This window comes from Pinus tabuliformis, chromosome 1_1 (genome assembly GCF_031772625.1).
Source record: "Pinus tabuliformis cultivar Carrire ecotype Pingquan chromosome 1_1, CPIR1, whole genome shotgun sequence".
Lineage (NCBI taxonomy): Eukaryota > Viridiplantae > Streptophyta > Pinopsida > Pinales > Pinaceae > Pinus > Pinus tabuliformis.
In genome coordinates this window covers 966,509,403-966,534,357 of record NC_142297.1, presented here as the reverse complement: position 1 = coordinate 966,534,357, position 24,955 = coordinate 966,509,403, and the positions used below count along the sequence as shown (strand labels likewise).

Below are 24,955 nucleotides of genomic sequence, written 5' to 3'. Positions count from 1 at the left end.
TACCATGGACCGAAAACCATCACGTCCAATACCATGGACTGAAAACTGTCGTGTCCAAAAACATGTGCAAAAATCATGCACAAAACCATAGGTGGGTCCACCCATCCTAACATAGGGTCCAAAACCAAAATTTTCCGAGGCGCTGCCCAAGACCCCTCAAACCCCCTATGACCTCCCCCCCTCTAACCCTCGGTTAACTACATGGGCTAGTCGTGGAAAGAATATAACACAACCCAACAGAATGAGTTTGAGCGCTATTCAAGAGGAAGTACCTATCAGAGAGATACTTTGATGACAGAGCAAAGGAATTCTATGAGCTAAAGATGGGATCTATGACAAATGATGAGTACACTAGCAAGTTCTTGGAGCTATTGAAGTATGTGCCTTACCTCAAGGAGGAGAAGGCCAAGATTCAGATATTCACTAGTGGTTTACAGATTGCATTCAAAGACAAAATTGACTTCGATGAGCCTAGATCATTGGAGGAGGCCATCTGAAAGCTAAAGCATTGCTATGAACAATCAAAGCACAAATCTGAGACTAAACCAGATTGGAAAGGTAATGTAAAGAAGAAAGGAAAATGGGACAAGAAGCGTATAAGGCCTCAGGTAATAAGACAATGTAATGCCATCTAAGAAGTTCAATGCATTAGATAGAGGATAGGGATTTCGATGTGAGGAGCAGAAAAAAGAAGCAGGTTGGAAGCCTATAGAGTGTTGGACTTGTGGCAAAGATCATCATAAGAGATATTGTCCGCAAAATCAGGGTGGTAGGCCTCAGATATATAGTGCACAGGACACACATACTGTTGGGGATGTTGGTTAGAGCATTCCTCATATCTATGTAGCATTGGATAACAAACATGCAAACCATCAGACATCTATCATTGAGATGGGCAGTAAGCTTTGTGATTGAGTTATTTCTATTTTGATTGACCCTGTATTTAATTATAGCTATGTTAGTCCTGAATTGGTGGACAAGTGTGGTTTGAATAAGGAATTGCATGCAAAATCTTGGTTAGTATAGTTGGCTACAGGTATAAAGAAGCGATTTCACCATTGAGTAAGAGCTTCTGCATTTGATTTGAATGGTATGCCTACCGCAACACATTTGAATGTATTACCATTGAGATCATATAGTATGTTGTTGGGCATGGATTGGTTGTATCTTCATAGAACCAATGTGGATTGTTATTACAAATCTATTGAGTGCTTGGATGACAATGGGGAACCAAGAGTCTTACAGGGAAAGAATAAAGCCACACCAATTAGGATGGTGACAACTATGCAGGCAAAGTGCAGTCACAAGAAAGGGTGTGTGTTATTCGTAGTGCACATTTCTAGTGACAAGGGTAAGGAATTTGAGGATGCAAATGTTTTGAGCAGGTACCTAGTTCTATAACAGTTTCAGGATGTATTTCTTGAGGAGATTTTAGAGTTTCCACCTGGGCAACTCCAACATCAAAAGAACCTTACAGGATGAGCACACCTGAGTTGGTAGAATTGAAGTTGCAGTTGAAGGAAATGTTGGACAAGGGATACATTAGATCAGGTGTATCACCACAGGGCGCATCGATATTGTTTGTAAAGAAGAAAGATGGTACTCTTAGATTATGCATTAACTACAGGCTGTTCAAAAAAGTGACTATCAATAACAAGCATCCATTACTTAGGATTGATGACTTATTCGATCAGCTGAAGGGAGCAACAATGTTCTCGAATATTGATCTGAGATCCGGATATCATCAAGTAGCATAAAAGAGGAAGACATTTACAAGACAACGTTCCGGACCAGGTATGCGCATTATGAGTTTATTGTAGTTCCATTCAGTTTGACTAATGCTCCAGCTACATTTATGTGCTTGATGAATAGTGTGTTGCATCTATATTTGGATAATTTTGTTATTGTGTTCATTGACGACATATTGGTATATTATATAAATTAGGAAGAGCATTTCGATCATTTAGCAACAGTGTTGAGGTTGTTGAGAGAGCATCAATTGTATGCTAAGCTCAACAAGTATAGTTTCTTTCAGACTAAGGTACATTACTTGGGGCATGTTATCTCCAAGGAAGGCATTTGCATTAGATCCATAAAAGATAAGGGCCATCATGGAGTGGGTAGCTCCCAAGAATTTAGATGAGGTGAGATCTTTAGTGGGGTTGGAAGGCTATTATAGGAGGTTCCTCAGGAACTTCTCACATATTGTTTATCCTATTACATCATTGCATAGGAAAGGTAAGAAGTTCAAATGGACAAAGGAGTGTGAGGCTAGTTTTGATCAGCTTAAGTAGTTGCTGACACATGTACAAGTGTTAAATATTGTAGATCCGGACAAAGAGTTTGTAGTATGCAAGATGCTTGCAAGAAAGGACTTGGTGGAGTCATTATGCAGGATGGACATGTGGTATGCTATGAGTCGCGAAAACTGAATGAGCACGAGAAGAACTACCTGCCACATGATCTTGAGTTGGTAGCGATCATACATGCATCGAATATGTGGAGGCATTATCTTCTGGGTAGGAGATTTGTGTTGATGAGTGATCATAGTGGTTTGTATTATCTATTTGACCAACCGAATCTGAATGGCAGGCAGGCACAGTGGTTAGCTACGATCAATGAGTTCGATTTTGAGATCAGATATATCAAAGTTAAAGAGAATTGGGAGTTAGATGCTCTTAATATGCTGAAACGGGTAAATCACTTAGCAACTATGAGCTCTTATGGGACAGACTTACGGGATATGATCTTGCAAGTAGGTTAGCAGGATGTCAGTTATATGGATATTAGGCACAGGTGGTAGTAGAATACAAGTACATGTGGTGTTATAGGTACATGTACATGTGGTGGTACATGTATAGGTACATGTGGTAGTACATGTACATGTAGTGGTACATGTACAAGTATATGTACATGTAGTGGTACAGGTACATGTACATGTAGTAGTACAGGTACATGTAGAGATATAGGTAAAGGTACATGTATGGTTGCAAGTGCACATGATGTGGGCTATTGCCTTAAAGCGGATGGATTAGTTAGATTGAGAGACTAGATATATGTGCCACATAACCGTGAGCTCAAGAAGGTGATCTCGGCAGAGTTTCATGCGAAACCATATTCGGGTCACCTAGGTTATCAGAAGACGCTGATAGCAATGAAGAGATTTTATTATTGGCTAGACCTGAAGAGGGATGTAGCATAGTTTGTGGCTAGGTGTTTTGATTGTCAGCGTGTGAAGGTAGGGTGTAAGCATCCAAGTGGACTGCTACAACCAATTGTGATTCCATAATGGAAATGGGAGGTCATTTCCATGGACTTCATCACAGGTTTGTCGAAGACAGTGAGACAACATGATTCCATTATGGTTATTATGGGTAGGCTGAAAAAGGTTCCGCATTTCATTCTAGTGAAGTCTACATTCTCAGCTAGTGATGTAGCACAAGTATTCATCAGATATGTGGTCAGATTGCATGGTGGCTCGAAGAAGATTGTGTCAGATAGGGATGCGAAGTTCATTTCCACATTTTGGAAGGAGTTATTTGCAGGTTTGGGCACATAGTTGGCCTCTAGTACAACCTATCGTCTCCAGACAAATGGAAAAACAGAGAGGGACAATACGATATTGGAGGACATCTTGAGGATGTACGTGATGCATCAACAACGGAAGTGGGAAGAGCACCTTCCACTGGTAGAGTTCGCTTACAACAATGGGTATCAAGAATCCTTGAGGATGAGTCTGTTTGAGATATTGTATGGGCGGAGTTGCAATACTCCCATCTATTGGAGTGATCAAGTTAACAGGGTGTTGATTGGACCAAACATGTTGGCATAAATGGAACAATAAATGTAGGTAATCAAGAAGAATCTAAAGGCAATACATGATAGGAAGAATATCTATGCATATCAAAACATGTTGTTCAAGGAGTTCCAAGTTGGGGAACAAGTGTACTTGTGCATCAAACTGAAGAAGAGCTCCATATGGATTGGATCATGTGCCAAGCTGACACCACGATTGTGTGGACCCTCCAGTATTATTGAGAGGATTGGGCTAGTATCCTATGGACTTGCATTGCCTCCAACAGTGAAATTCCATGATGTTTTACATGTGTCATTGCTTAAGAAGTATGTTAAAGATTCTCATCATGTGATTGACTGGTTTGTATTTCAGGTGGAACCAAATTGAGAATTCTAGTCAGGGCCTTAATGTATATTGCAGAAAAAGGTGCTCATGCTTTGGAATTGAGCAATTGAGCAGGTTAAAGTGCAATGGAAGCACTTTGGTCCCGATGAAGCTACATGGGAGATAGTGGATCAGATGCGATCTATGTATCCTTCCTTATTCGTTGGTTGAGCGGATGATTTGGTATATGTTTGAGTACATGTTTTGGTATATGTACATATGTATATGGATGTAAATATCGCCATGAGCTATGCTGTAAATCTCCAATAAGCGGTATGGGTGTCATGTCATTACGATGTTATGTATGTTATGTTTTCATGTTGGTTTTCTTCTCAGTAGGTTGATCATTATAAACACTGCAACGAGTTAAGTTATAAAGCTCCATTAGAAATATATTTTGCTTACAATAATTTTTTGGTTATAGGTGTTGTTGAACACTGAGGACAGTGTTCCCCCGACTGGGAGGGTTCTATAACAGCCCTGGTGAAAATTCCATGTAATAAAAGTTAATATAGGCAAAATAATAACCACGGTTGATGGGACACTTATTCTAAGTTGAATTTTGGGCAAGACATTCTAGTGTGGGTGTTCATTTGGTTATTAATAGCTAAGGAAATTGGCAGAGGAAATGGCTAAGGCTTTGGAAAGGAAAAATGACATTTTTGGCATATTTATTTATGAAAATAATGGAAATTAGGAGAAAAGGGAGGTGAAAGGTCACAGGTTGCATGTGAGGAAGAAATTGAAGGAAAATAATGGAAAATGAAGAAAATATAGGCCTCATTCATAAAAAAGATTCTGAGGATCAGTTGGTAACATTTTGTCAGTTCAGTTTGGAGCTCTCTCATTAGTCTCTCTCTCATACCCTTAGATACTTAGAGTTTTCTTGGTGCACTCTTGGAGGGTGTGGCATACTTGGATTTTTTGAAGCAAGAAGGCATAGGAAGAGCAGGAAAGCATAAGAGGGCATTGAGATTAGCAACTACAACGAGTTTTTCTTGCAGGTACCGAGTTGCATGTATGTTTTCCTCACTAGTTTTGGCATGCATGGCATATGCATGTGGTTTGTTGGTTATTATCTGTCATTGGCATGAAGGATAGTTGGGATTGACAGTGGATTACCTAGACTTTCCATTTCCAAGATAAACATGGTGATTGTGGATTTGTTTTCCTTGTTTTGTTTTGGTTGGTTCTCATGTTTCCTTAACTTGGGTTGAGTTGTTAGTCCTGGAAGCCCTAGTTGGAAAAACACTCTGGAAGCCCTGTAATAACTTGGGTTGAGTTACTTGTCTTGGAAACCGTGGTTGGAAAAATGCTCTGGAAGCCCTTGGTGGGTTGAGTTACTAGTCCTGGAAGCCCTGGTTGGACAAACCCTTGGAAGCCCTGTATAAGTTGTGGGTTGAGTTATTAGTCTTGGAAGCCTTGGTTGGAAAATGCTCTAGAGCCCTGGAAGGCTTGGATAGAGACCAATATGATGATGGTTTTGTGATGTTAGAACGTGAGGTGGAATCACTGTTTGATGGGTTGGGGTGGATGGCCTTTGGAAGCCCTAGATGGTTTTGGATTGACGTGTTCTATGAGATCCCACATTCATGCTTGGAATATGGCACAGGGGTGAATGGATGAAGAGAGACTTGGCTCAGCCATTCTACGATTCGGTGGAACGTGGAAGTCCCATCCCAGATTTGGATTTTGCATCATCAATATGAGGTTATTTCTCCTTGTTTTTTTATGAGTAATTATACTGTTTATATGTGGTTTATATGGCTGTGATTTCATTGGTATTTATGCTACTATTATGTTGGTTATGTATGTGTTTTATGACAATAGCTATGTATGGCTCTCATCATGTTTCTACTTGTAAATGAATGAACAATGCATCTATGACCTAATGGATGAAATGGAAGTTAATGTGTTGAGGCATCAATGTCTATTAGCGATTCTCAACTAAGTATGAGATCCCTATGCTCAGATCTATTATTACACTTGTAGATTACATATACATGATGTGTTTGATGAAATGCCTATCATGGCTAGTAGGGGTCCAGTCAAGGCCTTATTCAAGTATTTGCATTTGTACTATCATTATCTTGTTATATTGTTTTTATGAGAGTTTCATTCAATTATGGGAAGTGACTCGGGCTATGGGTCTGAAAAAGTGGCTCAAATCCCGTGGACGCTGGCACAACACTGAGAAAAATAGTCCCTGGATGCTGGCATGCCTTGTTATGAGAGTGTCTAGAGCCTCCTAGACTCTTGCAGGCCTATATCATGGGAGCGTTTGAGGGTAAAGTGGTCCAAAATCTCAGCGGGACCCAAGGGCTGGTTGGCAGAAAGGTTGGGTTGGTTCCTGAAGGTCCTAATGTTGTTGTTGAATGTGTGTATGGTGTGTTTCTATTGGTTCTACCTCCTTAAAGTGACTTAGGAGGTCAAATCATATCATAGTGGCCTCTCGTCACATATTTACCCCGGCTGGCTAGTTGCTTGGGTAGATATGGGAGGAGGGTGTTACAGCCCAATAGACCGAAAGATAACATCAGGTGGAATTTTCAGTGTTGGGTCTGCATCGGTTTCCTATTACAACAGGAAGCAAAACTCTATGGTGCTTAGCTCAGCAGAAGCATAATACATGGATGCAAGTCAAGCAACATGTGAAGTGATTTGGATGAGAAATATACTTGTTGGATTGTTTGGTCAGATGATGGATCCAACTATGATATACTGTGATAATTAGAGTTGCATCAAGCTCTCTAAAAATCTTGTTTTTCACAATCGATCCAAGCATATAGATATCCAATATCACCATTTTTGGCACTGTGTGTAGACGCAGATAATGTTTTTGCAGTACATTCCGACAAAGGAACAAGATGTTGATATTTTGACAAAGGCCTTGTCAAGAGGGAAGTTCGAGTTCCATAGGTGCAGGATAGGGGTGGTTGATAATCTCTTTCTTTCTGAGAGGGAGTGTTGAAAGATGCAGCAAGAAATTCTCAATTTTATTTTGTGTTGATTAAATTGAGATAAATTAAATTTCCACATCAGTACACAACTTGGATTCAGTTAACTTGTGTTACATGGCTTGTGTCACCTAGTTTACTTAATAAATTCAAGTTGGAGGAGTTAGAGTTTAGTTAAGAATATGTGATTGCTAATTTGTAGCAATCAAGGTTAGTTATCTAAAGTTGTTTTCAGTTGAACTAGTTCTAACTGTTGGAGGAACTAGTGGAGGGTCAGTTGTGCAATGAGACTTTAGTCAAACTCAGTGATAATCTAGTTAAATGATCAATCAACACAAAATATCTAGTGCATGAAGAGAATTTTGAGTTCCCCAGGCTTAGTGGAGATTCCAAGGTAGTGTAACATCAATTGTAGACTAGTCTTGAGTGTAAAAGTGTTGCATGAAGTCAGATGATCAACCTAGGAATTGCACAATCCATTTGGAGAAATTCCTAAATAATAGGGACATAATTTCTTAAGGAACAATGCAAGGACGTAGGAGATCAAGTAGAGGTGGAATTTGACTAATTCTGGGTCAAAGCTTCTCAGTGAGCAGAGAGATAGGTTATTCACTTGCAGGTTGTGCTCAGTTGAGCAAAGCAATTGTAACACATCTCTATTCATCATATTAATGTAAGCAAGCATTAGGGTTTTTAGCAAATTGCTTTCCTCAGGAAAAATACTTGTTGCATGTGTGTGATTTCTTATTACATGTCTAAGATTTTTATTCTAAATTGTGAATTAACTTCCATATAGTAGTAGAGTATGTTTGTGTCTTGTGATTTTGATTAAAACTTGATGAGCAGTGGCAAATCTACATCATAATTTCTTCACCTACAATTGACAATGACAGTACTTTTTACTACTTTCTTGGTAAAAGAACCTCAGAATGATCATGGATTTTACTGAGGATCATTTTTTCCTTTTTACTTCTGTACACCAACCTATTCAGAGGAGTTACCAGGTATAGATGTAGAGGAGATGATAATTGCATTTCCTTGGTCCAATTCCAAACTTGGGGGTTCTGCTACTTTAGTTGCTTCCTTATCACTACCCAAGTGATATGATTCATGGAAGTGTTTATGGCCACTCATTGATGAAGCCAAAACCATAGTTGTATCTTGCACATCTTCATTTGAGGGATGGATCTCGACTTTTGCATGATGAGGTGTCCTTGCATGTGGTTGAGTTGAGGCTAGAGGACTCATTTTAGCTGTAGAAGATTTTTGTTGTTGCATATTTTCTAGCTTGTGAGTTGAAGAAGTCTTAGCTCCTTTTGGAGCTTTTGGATCTTGCCATCCTCGTGACTTATTCTTGGAATATGGAGGAGTAGAGAACCCTTGAGAAGAGGGACAAACATTATGGATATGACCGGATTGTTGACAAGTCCTACAACAAAATGTTGTATTTTCATAGTCCATCAATTGTGAATAGATAATGTCATTCCACTCGAGGAGGATTTTTTCTAGCAACCCTTTGTTGAGATCGATTTCAATACAAATTTGAGCAAAGGTCACAATATCCTTCTCAAGCTTTTTTGTGTCTACTTTAATGAAACGACTGGGTAAGTTGCCCACATCATCTAAAATGTTTAGATGGAGCAAATGAAGGGGAATCTTTGGGATTCTTACCCAAACTAGAGTGATTGTAGTTGGCATAGAGAGGGTTAAAACCAACAAACCAAGTTCTGAAAAAAATCCCAACATGACCCCAAAACCAAGGTCCTTCATAAAAAACCTTTCGATAATCCTTTAGATCTTTAAAATACATAACAAAAAAACAATTTGTATTAGGAGACTTGGTCAAATGCACCCATTCTTGAAGAATAGATGTCGTAGGCCATAACCCATTAAATCAATAGATAATGGCATGCATCGAATAATCCATGTAAGCATCCTTAGATTGAAGATGATCCACTTTAATAGTGGGATATTTTCCACCTGATCCACAATGAAGGTTGTCCTTGAGATCTCTTTGGGAATCGCTTGTGTGAGCCTTGACTTGAGGGTATCCTTGAAAGATTTGGGTTGGGAGGAAGATGATGCACCCCAACCTTTGACACCTCTTAGTATTAACACCAAATGAATCTAAGCATCCTTGGTTATGCCATACTCACTAAGTGACTTTAGATCTTAAAGTTTCCTACCTCCTTGTAGGAGCCAAATGATGCCATATGAGATTCCCATCCAATCCTGTATCGTGGTTGCGAGTGAGGTGAAAAGATCTATGGCTTTGACATGCATGTAAAAGGATCTCCTCGAGATAGTGAAAATCTCAAGATCTAAGGTAATAACCTCCTTATGGTTACAGGAGGAACCCTTCACGAAAAAAACTTTCGTTTGTTTTACCAGATCTTGAGGCAGATTTATGGTCAACTGCTACCATGAAGCTAATGCCATTATCCTAGTACAAATCCCTTCTCAAAATCTTGACTTTGGCACCACAAATCAGTCTTGTCAGAGGAGGATTTGTGGTTGGGGTGTCGCTTGTTTTTCCCTTGACCTGGGCTGTAGGTGAAGATGAGCCCTCTACAAAAGCGAGCCTTCGAAAACTGATGACAGTCACAACAATGAAGGAGGCCTTTGAGGGAGAGGTGTCATGTGTAATCAAAGCGTGACACTCTAAGAGAAGGAAATGAGAAAATCAAAGTTGATGACGGGCAACGAAAGTAGAGTTGTAAAGGCCATAACTGTTGCAGAGTGATTTTATGTGTAACATTTTACTTCATTGATGTAATATCAATACTTTTAAATATAATATAATATAATATAATTATTTTTTATAATTTTGTTTTAAAGTAAATTTTAGAGACTGTATATATAATTTAATTAGGTCAATAGGCCTTTCTTTTGAATCAATGCACCTCACTTTTTTGTCTACCATTTTCGTATGACGTAACATCTGTCCAACTACAATTATGCAGTTATTTCGTATCACTGTGACGTCTGTCCAACTACAGTTCCGCATATATTTTGCCCTCTTCTTGTTACGCTTGTTGCACTTGCCGAAATGATGTCTCCATTTTGCAAGTGGATGTAATATAATTGTTACGCTTACTGCGCTTGCCTAAATGTTGTCTCCATTTTGCAGGTGGACGTAGTGATGAGTGGATGTACTATTACACTTGCCGAAGGGTGAGCCATCTGTTCAAACACATTGAAATTACTTCTTAGTTTATTCAATGTTAAAGTTGTTATATGACAATTTCATTACTGAGAAAAATAAATAAAGCAAATGAGTTAGTAGCAGTGAAGTTTGACTTGCAAGCCTTCTTGAGTCTTAGCTGGGCGAGGTAATTGTCTCAAACAAGGCCATGAATTTCCACTCGCCAAGATTCACCCTTACTCGCCAGACTTTCCAAGACATGCCTAATGCTCTGCCAAGAGTCTCCCGCATTTGTTAAGACTTACACTTACTATTTTGAGTTTTTTGGTATTTGCCAAGTTTTCCTTAGTTTGATTAGTACTTTGTTACTTTAGTTTCAAACAAGGTTTATGTAATAGTCAAAGGATGAGTTCAAAACAACTCTTCTTTTAAGTAAATTACAAGCAAATTGAAATTCAGTATTTGTATGAGACAACAATATAACCAAGGGAGAGACCAGTGAAGTTGTTACCACAATGGGATATGATGTTGATTTCATATTTTTCTCTAAGTATTAATATTGTCTTCGCTTTAAAAAAATTGATTCCATATTTTGGGAAAACTGAGTTTTAATATGACATTGCAAAATATAAAATATAAAAAGAATTATGATAATATAATATGAAGGATTTACGTATAACTTTGAGATTTAATAATAATATGATCCTAGGAGGGAGGAGTGAATTTATTTGTATAAATGGGATTAGTGTATTGCTTTCTTGACTACTGTATCATTAAGCAAAAATATATTTACGTGACACATAAGTTCAGTAATGAAATATATGTTAAATATATGAGAAATAATCCACTCCTGTTGATCTCGTGGCAATAACAAAATTTAATCAGCGATAAACTCGTGGGATATATTAACCTTGGAGATTTAAAGCATCAACCACATAGAGCAAAAATCACAGGTGGTGTTCAAAAATCATGAGATAAACAACAGATTTACAAGAATTCAGAGATTTTGAAGCTAATACTATTAATGTCTACCTAATTAATAGAATGATTTTTGTTGCAACAAGATTATTATATATTTATTTTTTCCTCTTAGAATACTAAATTTGGACTTTTCATTATATTAATTTAAATAATACTATATCTAATTTTGATTTTAAGGTGGGTTAAGGTTTAAAATTAGTAATTAATGAACGTGGATTTCTCTAATATCTCATATAATTTTGATATATGAAAAGAGATATGCAAAAATATGGTCGAGTTAGGAATTTGTATAAGTAGAAATTTAAAATTACATTTGGATTAAAAATTTATGTTAATGCTGATTTTTTAAGTAATTAATTATAGTTTTGAAACATCTTTCATGAAAATATTTATGCAAGTATTTTGTTGTTTGCTTTTTTGGGTTGGAATCTTAAGTTAGATTTGGGATGAGTAATGCATATACATGATATTTGATGTGTGTTAGCCAAATATTCATTAGTTTTCATATGTAATGGAGTTTTTTATCTTTGTTATTGTCATTAGATAAACTAACTACAAGGTTGTGTATATCGGGGAAGTAACTATTTTTAGAAATAATGAGACACTTTAGGAAAATTGACAAAGGTTTGAAGGGGAATTGATCTTTGTTATTGCTTATGATTAGTATTAATGACTTGCTATTGGGAAATTTCTTAATAATTTGTTTTGCGCACATTGATTGCTAGCAGAAAAGCATTCAATGCCGTTGAAGCTTGTATATGGAGGGGGGAATTTTAACTTTTATCTTTTGAGTTTGCTAATCATCTTAAACGTTGTATTGACCTTGTAGCGAAGAGAACATTTTGACCTATATCTACCAAGTTTAAGCTGCAATACATGCATGCATCTTGCAATTTTATGCTTGATTTTTGAGTGTTTTTTTTTAGTTTTAATTTTGACCTATATCTGACAAGTTTAAGCTGCAATACATGCATGCCGGATTTTTGAGTGTTTTTTTTTAGTTTTAATTTTGACCTATATTTGACAAGTTTAAGCTGCAATACATGCATGCATCCTGCAATTTTATGCTTGATTTTTATTTTTGGTTTTAATTTATTTGAGTATGCATGCCCTCCATGCCGATGATCATTTGACATAAAATATTGTATGTTGTTTGTTGTGCTTGTAAATCTGTCTGCCTCGTTGTCTTAGCTGCCTACTGAATTACAAAAGTTGGTGCTAAAAAATCCTTTCAATTGAATGCAAATTGTCATAAAGAGTTTTGCTTTTGCTCAAAGGCACTTACAATTTAGAAGGATTGTAGAAGAATTCCCCAACCATGTTGAATTATTCTTGCAAGAATTTCTGCATAGTAAAAAATGCCAAATTAATAGCACTGTTACATATAAAAATAATACGTTAAAACTCACTTTAAATACTATTGAAGTTGAAATATATTTCTTAGAAGTTTAAATAATATTGAAGTTGAAATATATTTCTTAGAAACTTAATGAATGTGAGATTAAAATGAATATAGATTAATTCATTTGTTTTTTAAATAAATTCTCATTCTATTATTATTATGGATAATTTCATAATTAATTAAAGATGACATTTTTTTAATTATTATTATTATATAAATTAAAATCATTCCATTCATAATGAATAAATAGCTAAAAATATATTTTAAAATTAAACAATTAACATCATTGGGCTAGCCTAACTTTCTTTTCATCCATTTTTAATTAATGAGATGAATTGCACTTTTCATTTTTTTATTAAATAGTGTTATATTTTCCCTTAGAAAGACTAATAATTTTGGGATGTTGAATTCAAATGTACATGTGCCTTTGAAATATTCACAATTTAACAATCTTATAAGCTTAGTGTGCACCTTTTAAAGCAATTGCTAATATTATAAATAATTAAAATGGAGAAAAATAATCATTGTTAAAGTTTATGTGTAATACTTTTGTTTCGCTAAGAGTTTGTCTTCCTCATAATTAAGGAGACATGGTAACGGTCCAAGACCAGAGGCATCTGCGAAAGTCTGCCCCCTTATGGACCATATGGACCATCAGCGGATTATTCCTCATAATTAAGGAGACATGGTAACGGTCCAAGACCAGAGGCATCTGCGAAAGTCTGCCCCCTTATGGACCATATGGACCATCAGCGGATTATTCCAAGTGGTATAATTTTTCTTGAATAAAGTGAATAATTTTTTTGAATAACTGTGATGAGTCAATCTGATTCACTTAAATACTAACTTAGTATTGACTTACGATAAATTTTCCCACCTATAAAATAAAGAAATAAAAATAAAAATTGTTTTTTCCTTTTCTGATAAACGCCGTAAAATGGAAGTACGACTCATGACTAAGACCTATATGTTCAATAGATGTGGACCGTCACTGTTAATTCATGAACGGAAGGGAGGCTTTTATGGAAGATTAAATGAATTGCAAACCTGGACAAATTTAAAGACAGCGCGGAAAGGAATGAAGACTCCGGAGTTTCTCCGCTTTGAAAAAAATGCAAGTTTAAAGACTTTTGGGAACAAAGAAAGAAGATTTAGGTAGAGTTTGTCCTCTTCGTTTGCAAATATCTTGCAACTGATTTTTAATTAGCCAATACATTAGATTGGTCGCTGTTTGGATAAACAATTCATAGTTTAAAGATGGGTGAGATAAAGTGTGAAGGGTTCAGGATTATGGTAATTACATCGCCTGAGATTTTCCATCGCGCTTAGGGTTACAAGGGTTTCGTCTCTGCAGGCGATGTGGAGTTTCGGTTGGTTAATGCCGGCTACCTTTGAAAGATTTCGATACAGCTCCCTACCACAACACCGTCAAAGACTGTGGGGAGGTCCGTTGCCCGAAGGCGGCAGGGGGATTCGGTAACGCCCCCAAAACTGCTTCCAGAGCTATTTTTCTGAGTTAAAGATGGTGTCGTTCTACAGACAGCTATTGATTAGGAGAAACACCTCAGCAACAGCGATAAATACATTTTTTCCCCCAAAACATCCATATCGCTATATCTCTCCTAATTAGGTTGAATCGAAACAGCCAACACTTTCAGTTGATTCAAATATTAGTTTGTTTCTGCATAATTTGGAGAGAAAATGGCGACATAGATGTTTTCGGCGATAGTTCTGAAGAAAACGAAATGTAACGGATAGCGTTCCAGGAAATCTCCACCGAGATCAAATACAGGTATAAATTGAAATCTAGGGTTTGTAGTGGTTAGGGTTTGTTGCATGTAGTTCTTTTTTTTTGTTTAATTAATGAAGGGGCAAACAGTGGCTTGTACGAGGTCCTCTCCTTACTTTTTTAAGAGTTTGAAATTGCTTATCTTCATACCCAGTCATCCTTAATAATTTTGACAAATGATTCAATTCATGGCCTACGTGCTCTTAGATTCTGACAGCACTAGTCACCAAAGTATTGATCACGCCAAGCTCTTGTATTGGGAGGTAACGAAAGCTTGTGTATAAGTACCTTTCTGTATGGGGTTTTTTTCTGTATACTTGCTGCATCAGAGAACCAACATCTTTTTAGCCACCAGGACATCCAGGAGGGGTATTATTTTCTCGTCCTCTATTTCAATTGTGAATTTTATGCTCTCATTTTGTTTGTTGAAGTGTTTGAAGAGCTTTTCTGAACTTTCCTTTTCATGAGGTCAGATCACATTTGTATCTTTCAGAGTTCTCCATGTGCAAATTAACAATAACAGGTGATCCCGTAGCATTACCTTCAATCCTCTCATAAATAGTTTTTTGACAACTGAAACAGGTAGATTCCTAGCATACACTCACTAGTTTTGAAATTTCCTCGTTAGTTATTTCTCTGATGACATTAATGGCCTCTTGGATTGGAATTTTAGTGAACAAAGATAGTACATCAAAACATACCAGGATGTCTTCTTTCCATACTTTATTATTCTTTATTTCTCTTACCCCTCGCGCCGAGTCTTTGACAAATGAGTCGGTCTGTCCACTTCATCATCCCGGGATGAGTTCGTGATTGCCTTCGTCACCTCTTTTATAGCCTTACTGCTTGGATCACTTGTAAGTTTGTATAGCTGCCGCTGTTTGAAAGGTGCTCCAGCATTTTTTTATTGTATTCGGTAGTGCCCATAATGACTGTAGCATTACCGTTCTCGGCCTTGAGAATTTTCATGTCAGGAGTCTTTCTAAGTTTCTCTCTGGTAATATTTCTTTTTGGTAACTTTGCCCTTCTTATTAGTACATTCTTATTTGATTACCTAAGCAGTATCTATAGGTAGATTTTTGACAGCTGGTTCCATATTGCAGATTAACTCTTCAACAAGAAGCTGGATACTGTACTCCAATACGCTGCAGGTGGTATCATATAGATTTTTCCTTGATAGATTAACAATATTTGACTTTGAGCCATCGTCATTTGTCCTCCTGTGTTGTTTTAGTTTGAATCGCTCAAACTTCCTGTTTTGTTTATTTGTGGTATCCTCGAGTGCCTTGTCACATCTTTGAGCCATCGCTGCATCCACTCCATTTTGCAGATCCACACATATTTCATTCGCTAATTTTAGGTGAAGCTTACAGACATTTTAGACAACGATTGAAGGTTGAGGCAACTCTTCTTATTTCTGCACTTATTAAGGACAATCTTAGCGCTAAGAACCATGTTCTGTTTCTGTTATTATTTAGATGGTGTCTTATCTCCGTAAAATGTGAAACAACCATAGATTCACGGCATTTCTTGAGGAAATTGATGTCAGCGGTATGGTTAGTGATCTATATGCGCATCATTTGATTTTTTAATGTTGATTCCCACCTTGCTTGCACTGTGCACCTTGCATGGGGGTTGCACACACCTCTCTCCTTTTCTTTGTGCCACTTGGTATTATTAGTAATTTTAACTTACCTGTTAAAGGCAACTGGAATTAACCGTAGATTTATTAATTCCTTTAACTTGGTTAATGTTAAAATCTGTTAGGGAATCACCTCACTCCTTTTCTCTGTGCAATTTGGTATTATTAGTAATTTTAACTTACCTGTTAAAGGCAACTGGCATTAACTGTAGATTTATTAATTCCTTTAAGTTGGTGAATGTTAAAATCTGGTAGGGAATTAACCTGGACCTTCATGCTCATTAATAGTACTGGGATTGTCTATTACAGTACCAGAAGCTCTGTGAAAGGTTTTGACTTTGCAGGTATAAAAAGCAGTGTTGTTAAAATCGCGATAAAATTGCGATTTAATGAAAAAATCGCGATTTTTTCAGCTTGCCGATCAAATCGCGATTTTTATACGAAAAAATCGCCTACTTTTTTTTTTGCCGATTTTTACTGAAAAAATCGCGCTTTTTTCAAAAAATCGCGATTTTTTCGAAAAAAGCGCGAAAAAATCGTGGGGGCTCAAGACAGCATAGTTTTATAACTTTTTTTGGGTTTTTTCATGCAATGTTTTTTGAAAGAAACAAATAATTTTTGAGTGGGGTAGCTTAATGATCAAGTCTAGGCCCTAGTATGGATATGCTATTCATGGTAATGTTAAATTCATTTTCATCACTTTTACTTAAATTTTTAACATTACCATGAAATGACTCAGGATGTTTGAGAGTGGTTCCAGCCTCATTGGATTTCATATGGAGAAAGTAGAATTTTAGATTTCATTTAAAATCCAGCAGACTTATCAGTTTTTCAGGATTTCAGGATTGGGAGATTGTAATGTTTCCAGGTGACACCACCTGCCCGGGCTACCCCTGCCACCAGTAGAGGACGTGGTCTACCTCCTATAGCTCCTACTTCTAGTTCTTCAACGTCTAGATCACATCAGACTCCACTGCCATTTCCACCTGCACGGGCACCAGCATCTACATCTAGAGGGAAAGGGAAAGCTGTGGCATTTTCTCGCAAGAGGGGCAGAGGAAATCAATAGGATTAGACTTTCATTTTATTGTATATGACATTATGACATGATGAGATACATTATCATATTTTTTGTTGATATTTTGAGGCTGAGTTGGGACTTACTATTCAGGACATGATTCAATGTTATGTGTGATTTTAGCGCTAGAAATGATATTAAACATCTTATATATTAGTTTTTTTATTTATGTGTGATTTTAGCGCTAGAAATGATATTAAACATCTTATATATTAGTTTTTTTATCATATTTATGTGTCAATGTATTTATTTTATGTTGTAGATGGTTTAGATATTAAAAAAATTGAAAAAAAATGAAAAAAAATGAATATTTTTGTACCAAACGATTTTTTCCTGCTTTTTTCCGATTTTTTCCCGATTTTTCCGATTTTTTTCGATTCGTTCCCCGCGCCGATTTAATCCCGATCGCGCTTTTAACAACATTGATAAAAAGTGATTAGAAACATTTCCAAGGTAAACCTGAGGGTGTTAGTAATCATTCTCATCCTCCTAAATTTTAAATTAAAAGTCACAGATTTTGGGTTAGAAATCTGGACAATAGCAGCAGCTATTGGCTAAACTTGAATTTCTGGCCTGACCAAATAAAACCTTAAGTTAGTTTTTGATGGTGTGCTTTTGGCAATTAATTTCCAGGGCATGATTGTGACAAAAAGAACCTTGCACTGGTGGAAAGACCCTGACCTGACATGACACTTGGCAATATTTTTAATTTGTGATGCGACAGACTAGAAGAAATAAAAACTTAGGATTGAAAAATGGAAAGACGTGTTGGGTAGATACATCCAATTTCTACATTGGCATTAAAATATGGTCTCTACCATTTAAGTTCTCAGGTGGCCACCTTGTCAAGAATCAGATTTGAGTTTTTGTCAAGAATCAGATTTGAGTTTTGAAGTTTTCTGAAAAAATTACTACCATTTTTGAAATATTTCTATCTCATAAAAGAATTTTATAAAGATGCCGATCGCGGAATGACAAGATTTCAAAAGCTAAATCAATCCCTGGTGACTTAAAGTTACAACAGCCACCAAAAGAATGTCATTTGACCTTGATAGTGTACATGTGGAATGGTAACAGGGACTAATAGAAATAAGGATATGAGAAAATCATTCGAGAATGTCATTTGACCTTTGATAGTGTACATGTGGAATGGTAACAGGGACTAATAGAAATAAGGATATGAGAAAATCATTCGAGTATAAAGGGTAATGTGAAGCTGTCGCAAGTGGAGAAAATAGAACCATCGAATTGAAGTTCGTCCACAGCCAAACCATGATTAATAGTCGCCAAATGAGTCATTTCCCATGCAAGCCCTAATAAGAGACAGAAAAACTGAGAGCTTGGTGTTAGGTTAGGATGGAGGTGGAAACGTGTGCAAAAATACCAATGGTAAGAGACGGAAAAACTCAGAGCTTGGTCTTAGGTTAGGATGGAGATGGAAATGTGTGCAAAAATAAAACTGGTGATTGTGGCAGTGGCAGTGGCAATAAGCTGTGATATTAAGCTGAGTAGAGTGATTACGAGATGCCAGAAATGTAAAGAATGGGACTTTATGTTTTGCTCGCAAGTGGGTAAAACTTGAATGTTGAATATGCTCTTTTTCTCTTGATGGTTCAATTGTTACATTTTAATTGATAAATAATAGTGTACAAAAATCTGTCTTGAACAATGACATTGCCCAACTTGTAATAACATGTATTCTTAGTAGTGTTGATATTATCATATAATCGCGATAATTTCAATGAAAAGATAAAGTCGCGCTTAGTAATCAGATTTTTTATTTTGCCCGAAAAATTGCGATTTTTTTGGTAATTATTGCGGAAGGCTCGAGCAGCGCGTGTTTAAAGGGAAAAACACTATTTTTTTTATTTCATTTGGATAGCAGAGGGGGCGGCGGGGTTTGGAGACTTGGAGTGTTGGAGGCTTGGAGATTTTGCCATTTTGGAGCTAAATCAACTACCTGGAGGAGAAAATCGAAGAGTGAGCTAAGGAGGAGACAGATTATCTCCATAAAAACGGTATGGGGACCAATGTTTTTTGTTTTCATTGTTTTGTAACTTTGTTTTTGTTTTTTTTCAATGTTTTTGGTTGGGTTTGGAATGGGGTTTTTGACATTTGTCCAATGTAATTTTCTTTTTAGTTTTTGTACAATGTAAATAGTAAAATACTAAATTGTAAGTTTGTAATTTGTAAATACTAAATTGTAATCTTTATTTTCCCATAGATTCATCGAAACACCATTCAAGTTTTCAACTTCAAAGTTCAAAATCAAACATGCCAAGGAAATTGGACCCTTTCTAGAAATTTGGTGAACCTAATGCTCCGAATGATAGATTAAACTTGACTTGCAAGTTGTGTGGGCACCATATGTCCGGGGGGGGGGGGGGGTGTACAGATTGAAGTATCACCTTGCAAAAATCCCTAGATTTGATGTTAGGGCCTTGCAAAATTACAAATCTGAACTCATCCAAAGAGCCATGAAAGCATTAGAAACTTTAGACCACAATAGAGAGGCCAAAGAAGAAATGAAGAGGCAACTAAAAAAGTCAGTTGAACAAGCAAGTGCCACTGGTTCTACTACAGCATCTACAAATCCGATAGCTGCCTCATCATTTTTTGTTCCTCGAGCCACACCTGGTTCACAGCCATCTATCAGTTCAATGCTAAAAAAAACTGAAAAAGAACAAGCTGACAAGTTGTTGGCAAAATTTCTCCTTTAGAGTGATATTCCTTTTAGCCTTGTAAGAAATAATCCATTTTTCCAACCTGCTCTTGATGCTATTGCAACTGTTGGCCCAAGGTACAAAATCCCTTCTTGTCATGACATGAGAGGCTGGATTCTTCAAAATGAAAAGCTTGACTGCACAAAAAATTGGAGTATTTTTGGGCATCATGGGCACAAACAAGATGCCCTGTAATGTCAGATGGTTGGACTACCAAAAGGGGAGAACCCTTATAGACTTCTTGGTTAGTTGTTGCAAGGGGACTATGTTTATCAAATCCGTTGATGCATCTGCACAAATCAAAGGTGCAAAAACTTTGTGATTTGCTAGATGTGTTTATTTTGGAGGTGGGTGCAGAAAATGTTGTACAGGTCATAACGGACAATGCTGCAAATTATGTTGCTGCTGGCAAGATGCTTATGGACAAGCATCCTACTTTATTTTGGATACCTTGTGCTGCACACTGTATTGATTCGATGTTGGAGGACATAGGGAAAATTCCATTTGTCAAAGATATTGTTGAGTCATCCAAAAGCATTACAAAATTTATATATAACCATACATCTGTGCTTAGCTTGATGATAAGATTCACCAACAATAAAGAGTTAGTGCGCCCCGCCATTACACGGTTTGACACCAATTTCATATTTCTTCAATCCCTTTTGAATTCTATGTGGGATGTGAAGAGAATGTTTCTTTCAGAGAAGTGGCGTGCTTTGCCAATGAGCCGCAAAGCAGAGGGAGAGGCCGTATGCAGACTAGTTTCATACCAGGAAGACTTCTGGGCGGGAGTGCAGGAGGTGTGCGCCGTTACTGAACCTTTGGTAAAGGTTCTTCGGTTAGTTGATGGTGAGAAGCCCGCAATGGGCTATTTGTATGAGGCCATGGACAGGGCCAAAGAAGCCATTCGGGCCTACTATGATGATAAAGGAGATGAGGGGTTTTAGAGACAACTCCTATGGGGAGTGATTGATGAGCGATGGAACAACACACTCTATTGTCCCATTCATGCTGCTGGGATTTCCCTGAACCCCGCATTTTCTTACGCATGTGGGTTTGTATTTGATGCTGAGATCATGGATGGATTCTTATCTTGTGTCCAGAAGATGGTGCGATCTCCAGCGGAACGTACAGAGATTTCTAAAGAAATTGAGACATATAGGATGGCAGGTGGCACATTTGGCTTTGACATGGCTGTGACTGATAGGACGATTAAAATGCCAGGTATTTTTTAGTTTGTAACTTTGTTTCAAATTTCATTGTCTCTTCATTTTTTTTTTTTTTTAATATGTTTATTTAAAATTTTATTTGTAATTTTGTTGTAGATGCATGGTGGAGAATGTATGGTGCCAGGGTACCCCTTCTGCAAAAGTTTGCCATTCGAATCCTCAGCCAAACATGTAGCTCTTCAGGATGTGAGCGCCACTGGAGTGTATTTGAAAAAATACACAACAAGAAGCGCAACAGGTTAGCGCAACAGGTTAACACTTAAAAAGTTAAAATACTGCAAGTTTCCAAATAAATTTTGGAATTCATTAAACAATATTTTTTTATAATTATTAATTATTATTTCATGATTTTGGTACAGGTTGGAATCCCAGTGACTTAATGACATGGTCTACGTCTACTACAATCTTCGATTGTGTGTGAGGCAACTTGAGAGGACACCTGATATGGAGGCCATCTCATTGGATGGGATTGACACCATTGCTGCATGGAGGGTTGAGGCTGAGAGGCCTCTCATGGAGTCTGCTGATGATTGGTTAGTGCAGGATGTAGTGGAGGGGGAGGAGGAGGAGGAGGAGGAGGAGGCCAAGGAACAAGAGGAGGAGGTGACACCATCTACCCGGGCTACCCCTGCCACCAATAGAGGACGTGGTCTACCTCTTATAGCTCCTACTCCTAGTTCTTCAGTTTCTAGAGCACAACAGAGTCCACTGCCAACTCCACCAGCACCATCATCGACATCTAGAGGGAAAGGGAAAGCTATGGCATTTTCTCGCAAGAGGGGCAGAGGAAATCTATAGTATTAGAGTTCAGTTATTTTGTTCATTTAATTGTATATGACATTATGACACATGAGATACATTATTATATTTTTTTGTTGATATTTTGAGGCTGAGTTGGGACTCAGGAGTTGAGACTTATGTGTGATTTTAACACTAGAAATGATATTAAACATATTATATATTAGTTCTTTTATCATATTTATGTGTCAATGTATTTATTTTATGTTGTAGATGGTTTAAATGTTAAAAAAATTGAAAAAAAATGAATATTTTTGTACCAAAAGATTTTTTCCCGATTATTACGATTTTTTTTTTTGGTTCCCTCTCGTCGATATGATCCCGATAACGATTAGTGCAACATTGATTCTTACTATGTAGACAAAACCTGAATAAACGTTTTTTTCTTGATTCCTCTCGACAAGTAGCCCACTTTTAAGGCAGTGTACCAGGCATAGGTGACTAGAAACTTGTTCATCTTTGATAATTTAACTTATTGTGTTTCTATCTTAATGAAGTACCCCTGGTCTGGATTTAGTGGTATACCAGATGAAATCTTTTATGTTGAGCACGGGAACATACTGTCTATTACTGTTACTATGTTTTTGGCTTTCAATTTTTGGTCCTTTGTAGGTTTTCTTTGTAATTGATCTTCAATAGAGTAATATTTGTCTTTTTGTCTTGTTTATGCCTTTGATCTATAAGTTATATAGTTTCGATCTAACAAATTATTCAAATCAGGAGGTTCCTCCATATTTAATTGTGGTGCTTGTTTAATAAGTTAGGGGAATATGTGATGAGGTATTGTTATATGGTTACGGAGGCGGCCCCACCAATAGTTGTTACCTTGCAATCACTCTTTAGTTATATGTATTAGAAAGAATTAAGGAGATCTTTGGTGAAAGTATAGTGGGAGACCACACAATTTACATAAGTGGTTGTAGATGGAGATGAAAGTTATCTTGGACAATTCGACTGGGATGTTGGACAATTGATTGGGCAAGATGGTCCGTCTTATTTATAGTCCTACCAACCATAATTATTCAAATCAGGAGGTTCCTCCATATTTAATTGTGGTGCTTGTTTAATAAGTTAGGGGAATATGCGATGAGGTATTGTTATATGGTTGCGGAGGCGGCCCCACCAATAGTTGTTACCTTGCAGTTGCTCTTTAATTATATGTATTAGAAAGAATTAAGGAGATCTTTGGTGAAAGTATAGTGGGAGACCACACAATTTACATAAGTGGTTGTAGATGGAGATGGAAGTTATCTTGGACAATTCAATTGGGATGTTGGACAATTGATTGGGCAAGATGGTTTGTCTTATTTATAGTCTTACCAACCATAGAAAGCTACCTTTTGTTCAACGATTGACTGTTGATGAGGAAAAAATGGTGTCATATTGGCATTAGAAAGTTTTTTCGTTCAACTGTTTTCATTCAGTTGGTTTTGATCTAACTAGATTAGTCAACTTAAAAATTGCATAGGCACAACAAATTCACAACATCAAATGCTCGTTGGAAGAATCAAGAGTGACAAATGGTGCCACTTAGTGAGATGGTAGCTGCTCTTAGATTGAGGCTCCAACATAGAGCACTTCTAGTTTATAAACACCCAAACCCTTGAAAAATCATCACCTATTTTGAAAAAAATCGAGACTTACAAGTTTGGTGATTTTGTCTTATTTTTAGAGAGCGCTTCTAGTTTATAAACACCCAAGCCCTTGAAAAATCATCACTTATTTTGAAAAAAATTGCCAGACTTACAAGTTCGTTGATTTTGTCTCAGTTTTACAAAGGACATTGTAGTTAAGGGCAAAATTTTGTTTTTTAAAGTGACTTTATGTTGTTGTTTTGGCCCATTTCCATTTATGACTTTGTTTCCATGATTTAGAAAATCACTTCATGCATTAACAGAGGGGAAAGAAACTCAGTTACTTCTCCCTCATAATATCCAATATCTCATCGAAATGCCTCAAGTGATCCTTCCATGTTCTTGTGTATATAAGGAGATTATCAAAGAACACCAATAGAAACTTTTGCAATTACTTGTTGAGGATGTGGCTTATGTAGGATTGGAAAGTGCATTGGTCAACCCAAATGACATGACCAAGAACTCACAGTGTCCATAGTGACAACTGAAGGTAGTCTTGTGAACATCTTGCTCCTTGACCCTAATTTGGTGATATCTTGATCGAAGATCATGTTGAAAGTTGTAACTAGTTTCAGTCTTTATAATTAAACTATGACTTGATGTTATTATTATTGTACTTTTTTTTTTTTTTTTCAAAAGGTGGAAAAACCTATCAAACTCAGTTTGTCAAACCAACAGTGAGGACAACCATCTCTGGCTGCTATCCGCGAATGTTAGTTGACACATCACTGTTATCAAGGAAAACCACGCCACCTGAAATAACCCGCTGGTGGTCCGTAAGGGAGCAGACTATCACTCCTGCCAGATGCCTCTGGGTCTTGGGCCGTTAACCTGTTTCCTTACGTCCGAGGAAGACGAGCTCTTAGCCAAGCAGAAGCAAAAGAAAGAAAAAGAAAAAATATATTTTGTGAAAAGAAAAAATATTTTAAAATGCGTTTCTTGTGCATTGCTCCCATTTAGTGCTCTAGGGTTTTGTATAAGAGTCAAAGTCAAGGTCATAATGTAAAGTCCCTTGGAGGGTTCATGTATCAAAGCAAAGAAATGTCTTTTATGTAATAAAAGAGTCTAGGAACCACCAAAAGGGTCAGGTCAGCTAACCCACGATGTCGCCCTAGAAGAGGCATGTGCACCCACTAAAAAAAAGTTATATAAAGGGAGGAATTCAATCTCTTTTAGGGACACAATCTTGGCATACATTTTCTTTGATCCGAGGCAAGCAAAAAGATGTGAAGGAACTAGAAGAAAGTAGTGAAGATGGATAAAAGATCGAATGTTTGTTTTTGGGTTTGCTTCCCTCACATGTGTGAGTTTTCTATGGAAGACTAGGGTTTCCACAGGTCCAAATATTGCAGAAATAATGACAGATTCGTGAAGCAAATCTATGGTGGTTGGCCTGG

At 37.0% G+C, this 24,955-nt stretch overlaps 1 protein-coding gene and 1 long non-coding RNA gene across 2 annotated transcripts; both read left to right on the top strand.

Annotated features, from left to right (window-relative positions):
• Positions 1-13,657: 13,657 nt before the first annotated feature.
• LOC149217721 (uncharacterized) lies at positions 13,658-16,381 on the top strand. The gene is made up of 2 exons (XR_016251285.1): positions 13,658-14,457; positions 14,662-16,381. It is a non-coding gene; the product is annotated as an uncharacterized LOC149217721 (long non-coding RNA).
• Positions 16,382-21,223: 4,842 nt separating this feature from the next.
• LOC149217720 (uncharacterized) lies at positions 21,224-22,039 on the top strand. The gene is made up of 2 exons (XM_089391404.1): positions 21,224-21,364; positions 21,486-22,039. Exon 2 carries the CDS (start codon positions 21,511-21,513, stop codon positions 21,922-21,924), a length of 414 nt encoding a protein of 137 aa, XP_089247530.1. The 5' UTR covers positions 21,224-21,364; positions 21,486-21,510; the 3' UTR covers positions 21,925-22,039.
• The last annotated feature ends 2,916 nt before the right edge of the window (positions 22,040-24,955 follow it).

Coding starts and splice junctions, on each gene's coding strand:
- LOC149217720 (XM_089391404.1), top strand. CDS start 21,511: ATGGTCTACGTCTACTACAATCTTCGATTGTGTGTGAGGCAACTTGAG.